Source organism: Elephantulus edwardii, unplaced genomic scaffold, assembly GCF_000299155.1.
Source record: "Elephantulus edwardii isolate Elephantulus edwardi_28Jun2011 unplaced genomic scaffold, EleEdw1.0 scaffold00093, whole genome shotgun sequence".
Lineage (NCBI taxonomy): Eukaryota > Metazoa > Chordata > Mammalia > Macroscelidea > Macroscelididae > Elephantulus > Elephantulus edwardii.
The window spans coordinates 12001641-12017520 of record NW_006399843.1 but is presented as its reverse complement, the minus strand read 5'-3'; the positions used below and the strand labels follow the sequence as shown (position 1 = coordinate 12017520).

General features: G+C 39.9%; 1 protein-coding gene across 1 annotated transcript in view; it reads left to right on the top strand.

The window, feature by feature from the left end:
- MPZL3 (myelin protein zero-like 3) overlaps positions 1–9642 on the top strand; it is a 40870-nt gene extending 31228 nt beyond the window's left edge. The window contains exon 6 of the mRNA XM_006890885.1: positions 9589–9642. Within this exon, the coding sequence (XP_006890947.1) occupies positions 9589–9642 (54 nt within the window). The remainder of the gene's footprint in view (positions 1–9588) is intronic.
- The last annotated feature ends 6238 nt before the right edge of the window (positions 9643–15880 follow it).

The window sequence follows — 15880 nt, the reverse complement described above, 5'->3', positions numbered from 1 at the left end:
CAAACGACTCGACGGCACATAGCTACAACATACTTGCACCAAGAGTCAGTCGTCAGAACAGAGCAAGGAGACACTGCATGGTTCAAAATTGGGAAGGGTGTATACCAGGGATGTGTCCTATCGCCATACCTTTTCAATCTATATGCAGAACAGATCATCCAGGAGGCTGGACTCTATTAGGAGAAGTGTAACATCAGGATTGGAGGAAGACTCATCAACAACCTGCATTATACAGATGACACAACTCTGCTTGCTGAAACTGAGGAGGACCTGAAGTGATTGCTGCAGAAGGTCAAGGACTGCAACCTTAAATTTGGATTGAAGCACAACATCAAGAAAACAAAGAATCTCATCACTGGGTCAATTGGCAGCATCATAATAGATGGTGAAGAGATTGAGGTTGTTAACAGCTTTAGTTTGCTTGGCTCCACAGTCAACACTCTTGGCACCAGCAGCCAGTAAATTAAAAGACATATTGTGGTGGGAAAGTCTGCTGTCAGAGACTTCTTCAGAATACTGAAGAGCAACAGTATCACTCTGTAGACTAGGTGCACCTGATCGAGGCCATAGTCTTTGCAATTACTTTCTATGTTTCAGAGAGCTGGACAATGACTAGGGATGATAGAAGGAAAATTGAAGCCTTTGAGCTATGGTGATGGAGAAGGCTATTAAATATACCATGGACTTCCAGGAGAACAACAGATTTGTCCTGGAGAGGATGCAACCAGGCTGCTCCTTGGGGCCAAAGATTCTGAGGCTTTGTCTGACTACTTTGGACATGTTGCAAGGAGGGAGCAATCCTTGGAGAGGACATCATGCTTGGAAGAATGGAGGGACAGCACAAGAGAGGAAGACCCTTGATGAGATGGATTGATTCAGTGACTGGGGTAATGAGGATAAGCATGTCAGAGACAATAAGTTGGCACGGGATAGAGCAGGGTTTAGGGCTATCTTGCATAGGGTCACTATGAGTTTTAAGCAACTTGACAGCACATAACAACAATGACAACAGAAATAACATACTTTGTATATTCCATTTATTAATGAATGTTTATAGCCTTTTCTCTTAATTTTGGGTTGCATCACATCAGCAAATGAAAGACCTTTATTGGCTGAAAACTTCATTCCATGCAGTTATTAAGGTAGACTATGAGGGCACAGCCCTTCCCCAGCCATATTTTAAGTGCCATTCAACTTGACAGGCTCATCTTATGGCACTATGCCAGACAATGCTATTCATAAGGTTTTAAAGGGCTCATTATTTCAGAAGTGGATGACCAGTTCTGCTTCCTAGTCTGGCAGTTTGTCACCTCTTGTCTGTCAGTTTGTTGTACTGTGTTGGCTTACCAGTTGCTATGATGCTGGAAACTATGTCAGCAGTATTTAAAATCCCAGCAGGGTCACATAGCCAATAGCTTTTTTAAAAAAAATTTTTTTAAAATTATTATTATTATTATTATTTTTTATGAAAATTTACAGATATTTTTTCTTTCCATTCATTCATTGTTGCACTTTTCTTCCTGCCCACCCCTCCCCTCCAGTTCATTCTTCTCTTTGAAAAGTAAAAGAAAAATTCTTTCATTGTTGTACAATCCCTCCCACCAAGTCCACTCTACTATGCAGCCTTTGTTCTGGACTCTTGTCATGACAATAATACCTAATCAAATATTCTTTTTAAATGGTTCTCTCTCTCTCTCTCTCATCTGTTTAAATGCAGTATGCATAATTTATCTCATCTTTCTCAGTCTCCCCCCAACCCCAATGTCAGTCCCATCTTACAACTGTGAGCCAACAGCTTTCAGTGGAACTTTCAGACTAATTAATTTAGGTAGTAAGACTAACCATTGGAACTATATAGGGTCAAAAGAGCCTTGGTAGTGTAGATTACGTGTTGGGTTGTTAGCTAAAAGGTTGATGATTCAAATCCCATAGCCATTCTTCAGGGGAAAGATGAGGCCATTTGCTTCCATAAAGATTTACAACCTTGGAAATTCTATAAAGTAGTTCTACTCTATCTTATAAGGTTACTGTAATTCGGAATTGACTTGATGGCAAGGTTTATTTGAAAAATAGTTTATGACGAAGGCTGCCTAGTGGAGTGAACTTGAGGGGAGGGATTGTATAACAATGAAAGAATTTCACTTTTAAAAGAGAAAAACAAACTGAGGGGGAGGTTGGGCAGGGATAAAAGTGTAACAAAGAATGAATGGAAATCCAAAGTCTCTAAACTTTCATTAAAATTAATTTAAAAAAGAAAAAAATTTAAAAAAATCATTTAGGAGATGGTACTTAACACTGTATAGAAAAGTAATACAGAAAAGAAGTATGAGAACGGCTGAATGAGGGTGAAGTATTGAGCAGCATGGTTTGGTACACCTTTGCTGAGTTCATATTTGGACAAGCACCTAAAAGAAGTCGATAGCAAGATGTATGACTATTGTGAAATGGCATTCCAGATAGAGGAGTGGCAAATTCAGTGCTTCCGAGAAAGGGACAGGTGTGGCATATTCTAGGAACAGCAAGAAAGCCAGTGTAGCTGAATGAAGGAAGTAAAGGGAAGTATTTGTTGTAATCAGATAATGAAGCAGCCAGAGTGTAGAGAGCCTTATTTCTCATTGCTGTTGAAGTGAAGTAGAGTCATAGCTGACCCTCCATTTGGTTTCCAAGGCTGTAAATTGGATGGGAGGAGATTACCCATTGGAAGTACTGGTGGATTTGAACTGCTAGCGAGGAATAGCCTTTGGATTATACTACCAGAGTGTCACTAGAGAACCTTACAGGTTATAGCAATGAGCTGGACTTTTACTTTTTCATCTTCTTCATTTTATATATCTTAGCAATTGGCCTAATTGTGAATGGGGTTATCTATTAGCAGAAAAGGGAATCAAGAGCCATACCTCACACCATATGCAAAAGCTAACTCAACAGGCTCAAGGACCTAGGTGTAAAATCTAAAATAATAAACAATGTTAAAGGAAAATTGTCCTAAGTTTAGGAGCCCTAATCTATGGCATAAATAGTCTACAAAAAATAGCTAAAAAATACATAATTAGTAAAGGGAAAACTGGATGATTGTGATCTCCTAAAAATTAAATCCTTATGTGCAACAAAAGATTTCTCTAAAAGAGTGAAAAGAGAACCTGCAGACTGGGAAGAAATATTTCACAATGACATGTTTGACAAGGAACTCGTTTCCAAAATGTATAGAAAATTCTTAACACCTCAACAAGAAAAAGACAAAGAGTCCAGTTACAAAAAAGGGCAGAGGACACGGAAACACACCTCACTAAAGAACTCATTTAGAAAACCAACAGATGTTTGAAGAATTGCTCAAGATTATTACCTATTAGATACAAATCAAAACAGCAATGAGCTATTATTTTACCCCAGAAGCAATAGCAAAGTTTCAGTAAGATAGCAAAAAGCAAATGCTGGTGGAGAACTTGGAACTCTTAAATACTGCTGATGAGAATGTAAAATAGTGTGACCACTATCAAAAGCCGTTTTTAGCTTCTTTAGAAAGGTGAACATAGAAATACTATTTGATCCATCAATCTCACTACTAGATATAACTCTCAAAGAAATAAGAGCTACAAGAAGAACATAAATATGATATCCATGTTCATTGAAACATTATTTATGATAGTAAAGATATGGAAACAAACCAAGTATCTATTGATGGATAAATGGCTAATGAAACTGATGTATTCATCCACAAAACACAAAACATGGACGCATCTAGAGGACATGATGCTAAGTGAAGTAAGTCAGTAACAAAAGGATGATTATGGCATGTTGTTGTTGTTGAGTTGGAACCAATTCATAGTTGACCTTCCAGCAGGTTTTTAGCAGCAGTAAACTGCATGAAAGAAGATAGCCCATCCTATTCCCACAGCAGTTGGTGGATTTGAATTGGGTGCCTTTGGGATCACAGTGCACGTTCTTACCACTAGGCCACCAGGGCCACTCATTATGGCGTAAGACCACTTATTATAAAAAGCTAAAGAAAAGTTTATATTCAGATAGAATCATTCTTGGATGATTGCTAGGGATGGGAAATGAGGAAGAAAGCGGTAAAAATGAATAAATGGATAAGTTGGTTTAAGGTAAAGGTGATAAACATTTTGATGAGATCTTGTAAGTCATTAATTACATGAACCAATTATAATTAATGTTATGAAACAAAATGTGCATGAAAGATTGAATGAAATGATGTTTGGTGTTATAAGAAAACAGTAACTTGCAGTATTTGGGGGGAAATAGTGATTGTCCAAAAACACACCTTACAGTGATAGGGCTTCATTTAACTAACAAAGGGAACCCTTCTTCCCAAATGAGACTGCATCCACAGGCTGGGATTTACAACATTCATTTTGGGGGTGGTATACAATTTAATCCCTAACATTGTGTTTATGTGGTTTTTTTTTAAATTGTGGTAAATATATAAACATTTATCAAGTCAACAATTTTCATATCTGCAATTCACACCAATTACATCATATAATTGGTGTGAATTGATGAATTACTATACATATATATTCACTGCTTGCTAAACCCGAGTTCTAGTAGTATAGTCTGTAGGAGTTAGGCTGAATTGTATACCAACCTCCAAGGTAGCACCTCCCTGTCAGTTCAAATCCAGCAGTTCCTCAGGAGGAAAGATGGGTGATCACTCGCCTCCTTTGTGATGTGTAGCCTCTGAAAACCTGCTGGAGGGTCAGCTATGAGTTGATTCCAATTCAATAACAGTGCATTGCATTCATTGACAATGACTCCTTCTTTCCCCCTCCCTCCTACCTCCAGTAACCATTGGTAGCTTTGGTCTCTATACATTTGCCTATTTTAGAGATTTATAGAGCTTAGGGGGAAGGAGTTATGCTGCCAACACAAAGACAGGCAGTTCAAATCTACCAGCTGCTCCTCAGGAGAGAGATGGGCAGTCTCCTTCCATGTGATTTACTGCCTCTGAAAACCAGCTTGAGGGTCAGCCATGAGTGGACTCTGAATCTATGGAACACAACAACTGAGATTTATTTGGAATTTCTGGTGGCATAGTTTGTAGGGAGTTGCCCTCTTAACTCAAAGGCTACTATTATTGGTTGGCTTGAATCCATCAACAGGTCTTCTAGAGATACAGTCTCCTTTGGAGTAATTTACAGCCTCAGAAGCCTGATGGAGTGTCAGCTATGCGTTTGTTCTAAGACAGCAAGATTTTGAGTTTTTTGAGAGCTTTATATACACCCATTGGACCAATAGGCAACATCACAATACATGGAGAAAAGATGGAAACTGTAAACAACTTTGTCTTCCTTGGTACCAGCAGTGAGGAGATTAGGAGACGTCTTGCACTGGGAAAGTCCATATTCAGGGACCTCTCCAAATTATTGAGGAGCAATAATGTCAGTTTGAGGACCAAGGTGCATCTGATGCAGGCCATAGTCTTTTCAATCACTTGCTATGCATCTGAGAGTTGGACAGTGAATAAAGAGAAGAATTGATGGCTTTGAGCTGTAGTATTGAAGAAAAGTTTTGAATACCCCATGTACTTCCAAAAGAACAAGCATATATGTCTTGGAGAAAGTGCAACCAGGGTGCTCATTGAAGGCAAAGGTGACAAAGCTTCATCTCACATACTTTGGGCATAGTTTTGTTAGAGAGACATCATTCATGGAAAGGAGGAGGGTTGGTGAAAGAGAGGAAGACCTTTAGTGAGATAGATTGACAGTGTTGATAGCAATGAAATCAAGTATATCAGAGAAGGTGAAGATGGCACAGGATAGGACTGGGCTCATGGGTTGATCTTGACTCTGTGGCACCTAACAACACCAACAAACTGTTGTCTAGTCCCGTCTGACTCACAGTGACCGTATCGAATTTCTGATGTTGCAAAAGGACTCTGCTTTCTTCTGTAGAGTAGTTGGTGGATTCGAACTGCTCATCTTTTGGTTAGTTGTGTGACATCTGCTATACTATGCCATCAGAGCCCCTTAGATAATTATTTAAGTGGAGCTGTATAATTGTCAATTTGTAACCGACTTATTTTACTAAGGATAATGCTTTCTGGATTAATCCATCGCAGCATGGATATTGTAGCATGCAGAACTTTATTCATCTTTATGACTGAATAAATATTACATTGTGTGGCTTTGTCATATTTTGTTTGTCCATTTATGTGTGGATGGACACTTGGGTGTTTTACACTTTTTATTTTTGTTTTAAATAATAGTGCAATGGGGAACTTTTACTCTAATGAAATTCAATCCATTGGAGATTTTTGAGAAGTTGTTGTTGTTGTTGTTGTTATGTGCCATCAAGTCACTCGTGACCCTGTGTACAATAGCTTTGAACCCTTCCCTATCCTGAGCCAGTCTTCCTCTCTTGCACTGTCCCTCTGCCTTTCAAAGCATTATGTCCTTCTCCAAGGTCTGGACCCTCCAGGCCACATGCCCAAAGTAATGGAAGATGGAGCTTCAAAATCCTTGTCTCCAAGGAGAAACTTGGATTTGGCCTCTTTAAGACTGACCTGTTTCTTCTCTTGGTGGCCCATGGTATGTTCAATACTCTTCTCTAGCACCACAACCCAAAGATATCTATTCTTCTTCTGTCGTCCATAGTCATTGTCCAGCTCTCTGATGCATAGAAAGTAATTGCAAAAACCATGACCTGGATCAGGTGCACCTTACCAGTATTTATATTGATTTATATTTTCAAAGTATTTCTCTGGTTTCTATCTTGAGAATAGGCAGTAAAGCACATTACAAAACTATAGGAACCAATTAGGGGTTGCTAGCAAAAACACTTATGCGAGAATGATGGTAGTTTAGACTAGGATGGTTGTGGTAGATGTGGCTAAGTGATTGGATTCTTGTTATTATTTTGAAGGTAAATACAGGAGGATTTACTAATGGGTTAAGTTCTGTTTGGGGAATGTAAATGCCTGATCTTTGCCTAATTTCTGACCATGGCTTTGTACTTCATATGTGCATTATATCTTCTGGTCTTTCCCCTCCAGGATTCAGACTATGAAGACACATACTAATGGAAAGTCTGTATGATCTAAGAAGAGTCACTCATCTAATAACAGAAAACAAAGTGCTCCACTGGCAGATACAAGCTCTTGGAGAAATGGAGCGAGCCTGGGCCAGCAGTAATGGAGGATTCTCGGGGCAACTCCCTAAGACGACATGCGCCACCAGAGCTCCCTGTAGTGAAGACTTTAGGTGCCATTTATTTATTCAAGAGCTACTCTTTTTGTATTTATAAACTGTTTAAAAGCTCTCAGAAGAGACTTCTAACTACCCTTCTTAATAAGTTATATTTCAGTTGAATGAAGGAACAATTGCATTGTTTTGCCTTTGCTCTTGAATGTATTACGTGTTGTCTTCCAATTATTTGAAGGAGAATCCTAAATATTTGACACTGCTGATCCTAAAAGAATTTTTCTTTTCCTCCCCCCACCCCTTTAAATGAAATGGAGCAGGTGACTTCCAGATGGGCTATCAGACAGAATGTTGTTTGGGGAAAGCATTCCTTGCTTTTTGCCTTATGAACATTTTCAGCTGTGAGTTAGCATACAGTGTATACTCATTGGTTTCTTGATCTTTGAGTGGTTTTGATTGTATAATCCTAATTCCCTTGTAGTTGGTGAGATCAGGAAATTATGTTTTACTTTGACTGGATTTTAAAGTATTAAGTGAAGTGTTATCAGTTTAGAATCAAAGAGAAGTGGTGAGGTAGAGGCATTCCTTTCATTGTTTTGCTATGGACCAATTGAGTCAAGGGACCGTTGTTACTTGTTTTCTTAAAACTAGCTGCTTAATGGATTTCTTCTTGACTTTTCAGGTGAGAGGCAAGAAAAAGCCTTCAGAGATTTTTAGTGGGTAATTAGAGACTACCATAACAGCTATTTGCGATTAACCTTTTAATCTGTGTTATTTTTCAGAACTCCTTTAAGTTCTAAAATGCACCAAATAGAAGTGTACTATGGTGTTTACAAGCTGTTTTTTGCATAATATTTAAAATGAGGAAGTGAGGTTATACCTAACCCATATTTCTCACTTCTCTTATCTTAGTACTGTATTCTCTTAGTATTGTAGCAATTATTTTAAATTTAACCTTGTATGGGATTTTCTTGAAGTCATTAAGAAATGTGTGATGCCAAGAAGGATTGGCAGTGTGTATTTAAGTAGCCCTCTGTGATAGAGCAATAGAAATTCTCTGTCTTCACAGAATTCCTTTCTCAATATGTTGTTGTTGTATTCCATTGAGTTGGAAATGACCCATAGCTGACCCTCTAGCAGGTTTTCAGAGGTAATTTTAATCTCACAGGAGGAGATTGCCTATCCTCTCCTGGAGCAGTTGGTGGATTTGAACTGTGTGCCTTTGGGATTGTAGCATAGTTCCTTACCACTAGGCTACCGGAGCTCTCTTTTTAATATGAGAGACAGAAGAGATGCCTTCCACCTTTTTTTTCCCCCCAGTGGGGTTATCCTTTTTCCATTGTTTTCTACTAAGTCACTGAGTTTCCATGTTACAGCACTATAATGGTTATAAAAACTCACCTTTCTCATAGGTCTTTTGCCAAGTTCTATTTTTTAAAAAATCTGGTTTGTTAGACCTGTCTCATAGATTTAACTAATCCTCTCTGGTTAACCTAGTCCTCAGATCAGAGAATCTGGTTAGTTGATGAGAAAGGAAGTCAGAAGAGGCAAACAAGAATGGGTTGGCGCTTGCAGTTTATATTTTCAGTGGTTAAACCTCATGGTCCTTTGATCCGCTTGTGGTTACCTTGGGCCAACCTGGTGAGACCCCCTTTGACATCTCAACAGACAGAGGAAAATAGTTCAAGCCATGAGGATGGATGTGTTAAGCTCCAGAAGACTGGAACAGAGAACTACTTGTGAAGGGTCTTCATTCCTCTGTGGAAGAGAGAATGTGACAGGAGCCCAGATAAAGCCACACACATCCCATACAATGAAGAGCCCATTTTGGCTGGGTCTTCCTATATCCTTGCAGATGTGAGGATTAATCTGAGGTAATGAATGCATTTGTCGTAATGGTAAAAGGTGCTGTGTGAATGCCCAGTTGTGTTATTTTGCATCATGATCAGGATTTGGACCAGTCTTGGCCTTTTCAGATGACTGAACAATAGAATCCTTCATGGTGAGGGAGTCAGTTGATAATTTAGTCTGCTCTGTGGGTCCCTGGTCACGTCCGAGTCATAAGGCTGCTATCCATTTTCTTCTTCATCTCTTCTACGGAACTATGGGTTGTAGGTTCATTTGGTTGGTTTGTTTTTTTCTTTTTTCCTTTTCAAGGGAGCACAAAACAGTGTTTGAATTCCTACTTTCTTTCAGGATAGAAGGAGATAAAAGTTTCTCTTTTTTTAGCCTACTGTTTTACTGTCTCTGAGTTCCCATTTTCTCTTTCACTCTTCATGATTTCTTGTCATACATAAGGAGACCTTGTCTTGAAAAGAAGTTTAATTCATTTTTCCTCTGACTGTGAAGTCTCTGCTTGTAGTTACATTACCTCATGGGTTCTGAGTGTTAAGCTCTTATTTATGTTACAGAATGTGAACTCTTCTAGTGCTTTGTGGACGTGACTGACCCGTTACCTCAAGCTGCTCGGGAGACCTCTTAGCTCTCTGCCACTTCCCAATGGGGTGCTGGTGCTTCAAGAGGATGGGGAGTTGCATGGCCCCATTTTTTTTTCTTTAAATACCTGGAGGCCAGATCCTGACTCTGAACATTCTGTTGTATCACCTCATTATACCTCCAAATGTGAGTTGCAAGAAGATCTCAAAGAAGTGGACCAAGACTGTCATTTAGTTGCATGGCTCAAAGCCTGGCTATAGAAGAGACTGCTCCATTGTGTGACCCTAGCATTGGGCTGCTGCTGCTATGCCTCTGTGTGCTGTTTGTGTTTTTTTTTCTCTCGGAGGGTATGCACTGTTGGACGCCGTGGACAGACATTGTAACTTTTGGTATCTCACCTGTGGACTGACATTGTAACTTTTGGTATCTCACTTTGTAATGGTTAATAAAAGTCTTTTCATTTTCCAGCTTCATTTTCGTGTTTCTCTACATACAAAGTAAAAATTGTCACGTGAAAGAGGGGGACTTTGTGGTTTTTAGCCTCAAAAAAGGAGTCACCACTTGAGTTCCTCTCAAGCAAAAACCTTGCACAAATTGTGCAGTGTGCTGGAGCCAGCTCATAGTGCCCACAAGAGCTGACTGTTAACGTTTTAGGATATTTACAAGATTGCTCTTAATATTCAAACTCACTGTCATCAAGTTGAATCCTACTTATGGGAGACCATCCAACAAGTTTTCAAAGGCTGCAAATAACAGGAGATTTCTCTTCTTTCTCTTGAGGAGCAGCTGGTGGATTCAAACTGTCTACCTTTGGGTCGGTGCTGCAACTCCTTACCTACTAGGCCACAAGAGCTCCTTATAACACCAGAAGTAAGTGGCCAGTATACTACTTCTTAAGGCTCATCTAGTACAGCCATTGAGAAGAGCAAATATTTAACAGATTTTCAAAAGATAAGGTGATATGCACATGCCTTTAGATATGTTGTAATTGTTGTTGTTGTTGTTGTTGTTGTTGTTGTTGTTGTTATGTGCCACTGAGTTGCTTGCGACTCATAGCGACCCTATGTATAAGAGCTCTAAACACCGTTCTATCCTGTGCCAACTTAGCCATCTCAAATGCACTTTTTCCCACCGCTCCAATCACAGAATCGATCCATCTCATCGAGGGTCTTCCTCTCCTGTGCCGTCCCTCCACTCTGCCAAACATGATGTCCCTCTCCAAGGACCAGTCCCTCCTTGCAACATGCCCAAAGTATGTCAGATGAAGCTTCAGAATCCTTAACTCCAAGGAGCTTTCTGTCTTCACCTTCTCCAGGACAAACCTGTTTGTTCTCCTAGCAGTCCATGGAATATTCAGTACTTTTTCCAGCACCACAGCTCAAAGGCGTCAATTCTCTTTCTATCATCCCTATTCACTGTCCAGCTTTCCGATGCATAGCACGTAATTGTGAAGTGCTGTTAAGTCAATGTCAACTCAAAGTGACCCTGTAAAAAGCAGAGCTCAACCTTGCCCTATCCTACAACATCCTCACCATCTCCAGCATGCTTGAGCCCATTGTGGTCGTCACTGTGTTTCAATCCGTTTTGTTAAGAGTCTTCCTCTTTCTCTGACATTCCCCCTTTCCCAGCATGCTGTCTTTTTCTAAGGACTGGCCCACTAGAGCAGGGTTGAAGGCATAGACACTGAAGATACTTGTTTTACAGTGGTGACTTAGGGCTAAGAACTGTGTCAGAGTGAAGGAGGCTTGGGGATTTTTCTAGGATGCCCACGTCATCTGACGGGTTGCCTGGGGGGTTGAATTTTTGTTTGTATTGTGGAAATGCTGGTAGAACACTGGCAGGAAATCTGCATGTTCTAGTGGGAAATTAGAGGACTGGACAGGTGTATCGTAATGCCAGTTTGTATTGGTAAGGGTGGAGGGGAAGAAGGAAGACTATTCTGTCATGAACACAGAGCAAATGATTTGTATTCATTTTAAATTTGTTTTTCCTGCATGTGGCAGATTTTCTCCCTAAGTGTGTTCCAGATGCCAGTTAAGATTCACTCCCAGAGAGTTTGTCATCTAGCCATCTACAGAGTGAGGCTCACCTCAGGAGGTAAACTTACTACCTCTTTTTAGAATGAAAGTATAAATACACATTGGGTAATGGGCCAGATGACTGAAATGAGAACTTCAACTTAGAGGTTCCTGCTTGCATCTTTGCAGCCTGCTCAGATCTCACGCATGTGCTGTGTGTTCAACCTGGTTTGCACACAGTGTCTGCAGTTGGGTTTGGGGAACTGCAGTGTGAAAGAGATTGCAGCTACATTGTTTCTCTTGGGCGCTTTTCATCTCAGGTAAGCGATTTCCTTCTGTTTTTAAGCAGTTGTTTGAACTCAGAAGCAGCCCGATCTGGAAGATGTTTGTTGAAAATCCTTTAGGACCGAGAGGCCACAATGGCAGAGCTCTCAAATCACAGTAGAGTGATTGTCAGGAGATTGTCATGTGGTAGCTGTTTTCTGTATCACAGAAAAATTGATGTGAAGATCCTCAGTGAAAAGAAATGTTTGTTTTTAATAATAATTTAAAAAGCTGCTGCTGCTAAGGCATTAGCTTTTGTCTGTGATTTCAGGTCGAGCTGTGATCAGGTGCTTTCAAGCTCATGACAGGGCACTTCTCTCTTTGTCCAATCTTAGACAGACATATTTAATCTTAATGAGTGAGGAGCTTAAATCTCCAAGCAAAGATAGACTATTGTCTATTTTTTTAAAGATTGTGTGTGATGGATGAAGTATAACTCACATCGAAGGAGGGACCTAGAGTCTTCTAAGACTGCCAACGTCCCCATTAACAGAGGGTTGACTGTTGTGCTCTGGGTCATGGTTAAGATGCTCTGTGAACTATCTGTGTATATTAAGTGGTCTTGAAAGGTGTTGTGATGTTGGCCCTGTACCTAATGACATCCAAGAGCCTGGAGGGTCACAGTAAAGTGGAGTGGACTGTGTGCATCACGGGGCTTCACAGTTGTCTATGTAGCTGTCTCTTCTTATAAGGGAGAGTCACTTTGACTGAGGGACAGTCGTTCCTCTGTATAACTTTAGGATGAGTAAATGATGATCTGGATAAGTCATATCTTGTAACTTTGGGGAAGATTCAGTGTATTTTCTTGATGTACAGTTTTTAGGGGTTGTTTTCACACCAAGTCTTATTGTTATAAATCTTTTCTAAGGAAATAGGGATTTTGTTTCCTAGCATAATTACGGCAAGAGTAACAACTCCTCTACACTATAAATAATAAGAAAGGGATCCTAATAGTTACAAATTCACCCCATACCCCAATAGTGATAAACATATTTGCTAGAAGTTATATTGTGAAATAGTTGTCCAAATTTTTAAGGAGCAATGATGTCAGTTTGAGGACTGAAGTGTGCCCATTTAAGGCCATGATCTTTTCAGTCACTTGCTATTCATCTGAGAGCTGGGCCATGAATAAAGATGACAGAAGGAGAATTGATGCCTCTGAACTGTGGTGTTGGAGATGAGTGCTGAATATCACATGTACTGTCAAAAGAACAGGCAGATATGTCTTGGAGAAGGTGCAGCCAGAGTGCTCCTTGGAGACAACGATGATAAAACTTTGTCTCACATACTTCAAGCATGTTGCTAGGATAGGCTGTTTCTTGGAGAAGGACATTATGCTTGGAAAAGTGGAAGACTCTCATTGTTGCTTGAGTATGTCAGAGAGTGTGAAGAGAGCCCAAGATAGGACAGACCTCAGATCTGTTGCCCATGGGGTTGCTATGAGTCACACTTAACTCTATTTAACAAAAACAACATATTGTAAAAGAGAATTGAGCCTAGGTGAAAATATTTGACCAACATAGAGAAATCCTTATGTGGAATGATCTGAAGAGTATCTGCTAAGGAGATAAATCAATGCTGGGAAGAAGCAGAAGCAATGTAGAAGCAGAGAATTTTAAATGGAGTCTGTTGTATCCAGATGCCAAAGGTGCTTCTGGGGGTTTTGATTTGATAGTAGTGATGGGGAGGTAAGCCTATGTGGGCACAGTCCTTGGCCTGAAGGACTTTATCAGCTTAGGGGTGGGATAGAGAGCAAGACTTTAATAAGCTGAGTACAAAGATAAAAAGATACTGTAAATTGTGATAAATACCATCACTCAAATCACTGCTACTGGGTCATTTCCGATTCATCCTGACCTCTGTCAGGTTTCCAAGGCTGTAAATCGTAATGAGAGGAAGCTCCCTGTCTTTCTCACTTGGAACTGCTGTTGTCTTAGGACTTCCTGAGATGGGAAGCCTTTGGGTTAGCAGTGCTATGGACATGCTATGGTTTACAGCACCAGAAAAGAAAAAGATAAACATTGTACCATTGTTAAGTCTGTCAAGCCAGCTATGATTCAGAACAACCCTATGAACAACAGATTTAAACGGTGCCCTATCTTGCACCATCTTGGCCATTTCGGATATGATCAAGCCCATTGTTAAAATCACAGTGTCAACCCATCTTGTTAAGGCTCTTCCTGTCTTTGTCTGACCCTCCACCTTTCCCGGCATGGTGTCTTTTTTTGAGGGCTGGCCCTTCTTTGAGCATGCCCAAAGTATGTGAGACAAAGTTTCACCATTTTTGCCTCTAAGGAGTACCCCTGTTGCACCTTCTCCAAGACAGGATTGTTTGTTCTTTTGGAAGTTTAGGAGATTTAATACTCTTCTCCAACAACACAATCCAAAGGCTTCGATCCTTCTCTGTCATCCTTTATCATTGTCCAACTTTCAACTGCACAGGAAGTAGTTGAGAAGACGGTGGTTTGGATCAAGTACATCTTAGTCTTTAAAGTGACAATGCTGTTCTGCAGTAGTTTGGAGAAGTCCTTGCTAGCAGATTATCCCAATACAACATGTCTTTTGATTCTTGGTTGCTTTCATCATGAGCGTTGATTGGGAATTCAAGTAAAATGAAATCTTTGATAACAAAATGAAACTTTAGTGTTTTTCTCCATCTATCATGATGCAGCCTACTGACCCAGTGGTGAGGATTTTGGTTTTCTTGATGTAGGGATGGATCACATATGGAAAGCTCTAGTCTTTGATCTTCTGCAGCAAGTATTTCAAGAACTCTTCATTTTCTGAAAGCAACACTGTGTCATCTGCATAACACAGGCTGTTGAGGAGTCTTCCTCCAATCCTGATACCATATTCTTCTCAATAGCCCATGTTCTCTTTTCTCAACCTACAGACTGAATATGTATGGAGAAAGTATCCAACTTTGAGGCACACCTTTACTGATTTTAAACCGTGCAGTTTCCCCTCGTTCTGTTTGTACAACTGCTTTTTGGTTTATGTATAGTTTTTGCATGAGCACAATTAAGTGTTCTAGAATTCCCATTCTTCTCAATGTTAACCATCATTTGTTATGATCTGCACAGTAAAATGCATTCACACAGTAATAAAACAAATGGAAACATCTTTCTGATAGTCTCTGACATCAGCAATGATATCCCTTGTGCCATAGCCTCCTCTCAAGCCAGCTTGAACTCATTGTTGATGTGTTTCTCCATTCATTTTTTAAAATACTCTTTAGCATGAATTTACTTGCTTGTAATTTTAACAACATTACTTGATAATTGCCACATTTTGTTGGCTCACCTATTTTTGGAATGAGAACAAATATGGGTCTCTTCCAGTTAGTTGGCCAGGTAGCTGCCTTCCACATTTATTGGCATAGATTAATGAGCACAGTGAGGGCTCCATCTGTTTGCTGAAACATGTCAGTTGGTATCCCATTAATCCCTGCGGCCTTATGTTTTCACTGGCATCAAGTGCAGCTTGAACCTCTTCCTTCATTACCGTTGTTTCTTGATCATATGACACTTTCTAAAATGGCTCAACATCGACCAATTCTTTTTAGTACCATGACTCTGTGTATTTCTTCTATCTTCCTTTGATGCTTCCTTGATCATTTCAGATTTTTCCCATAGAAACCTTCAGTACTACAACTGGAGGCTTGAATTCTTCATTTCTTCAGCAGGTGAAATGCTGAGCATGGTCTTCTCTTTTGGTTATCTGACTCCAGCTCTTTATACATTGTGTTATAATACTTTGCTTTGTCTTCTCAAGCGGCCCTTTAAAGTCTTCTGTTCATCTCTTTTATGCCAGTATTTCTTCCCTGTTTTGGCCGCTCTACATTTTAATGCCATTTTTAGAATCTCTTCTAACATCCATTTTGATCTTTTATGCCTTGTCTTTGTTTTCCTCATGGATTATATCCTTGATGTCATCTCTTAA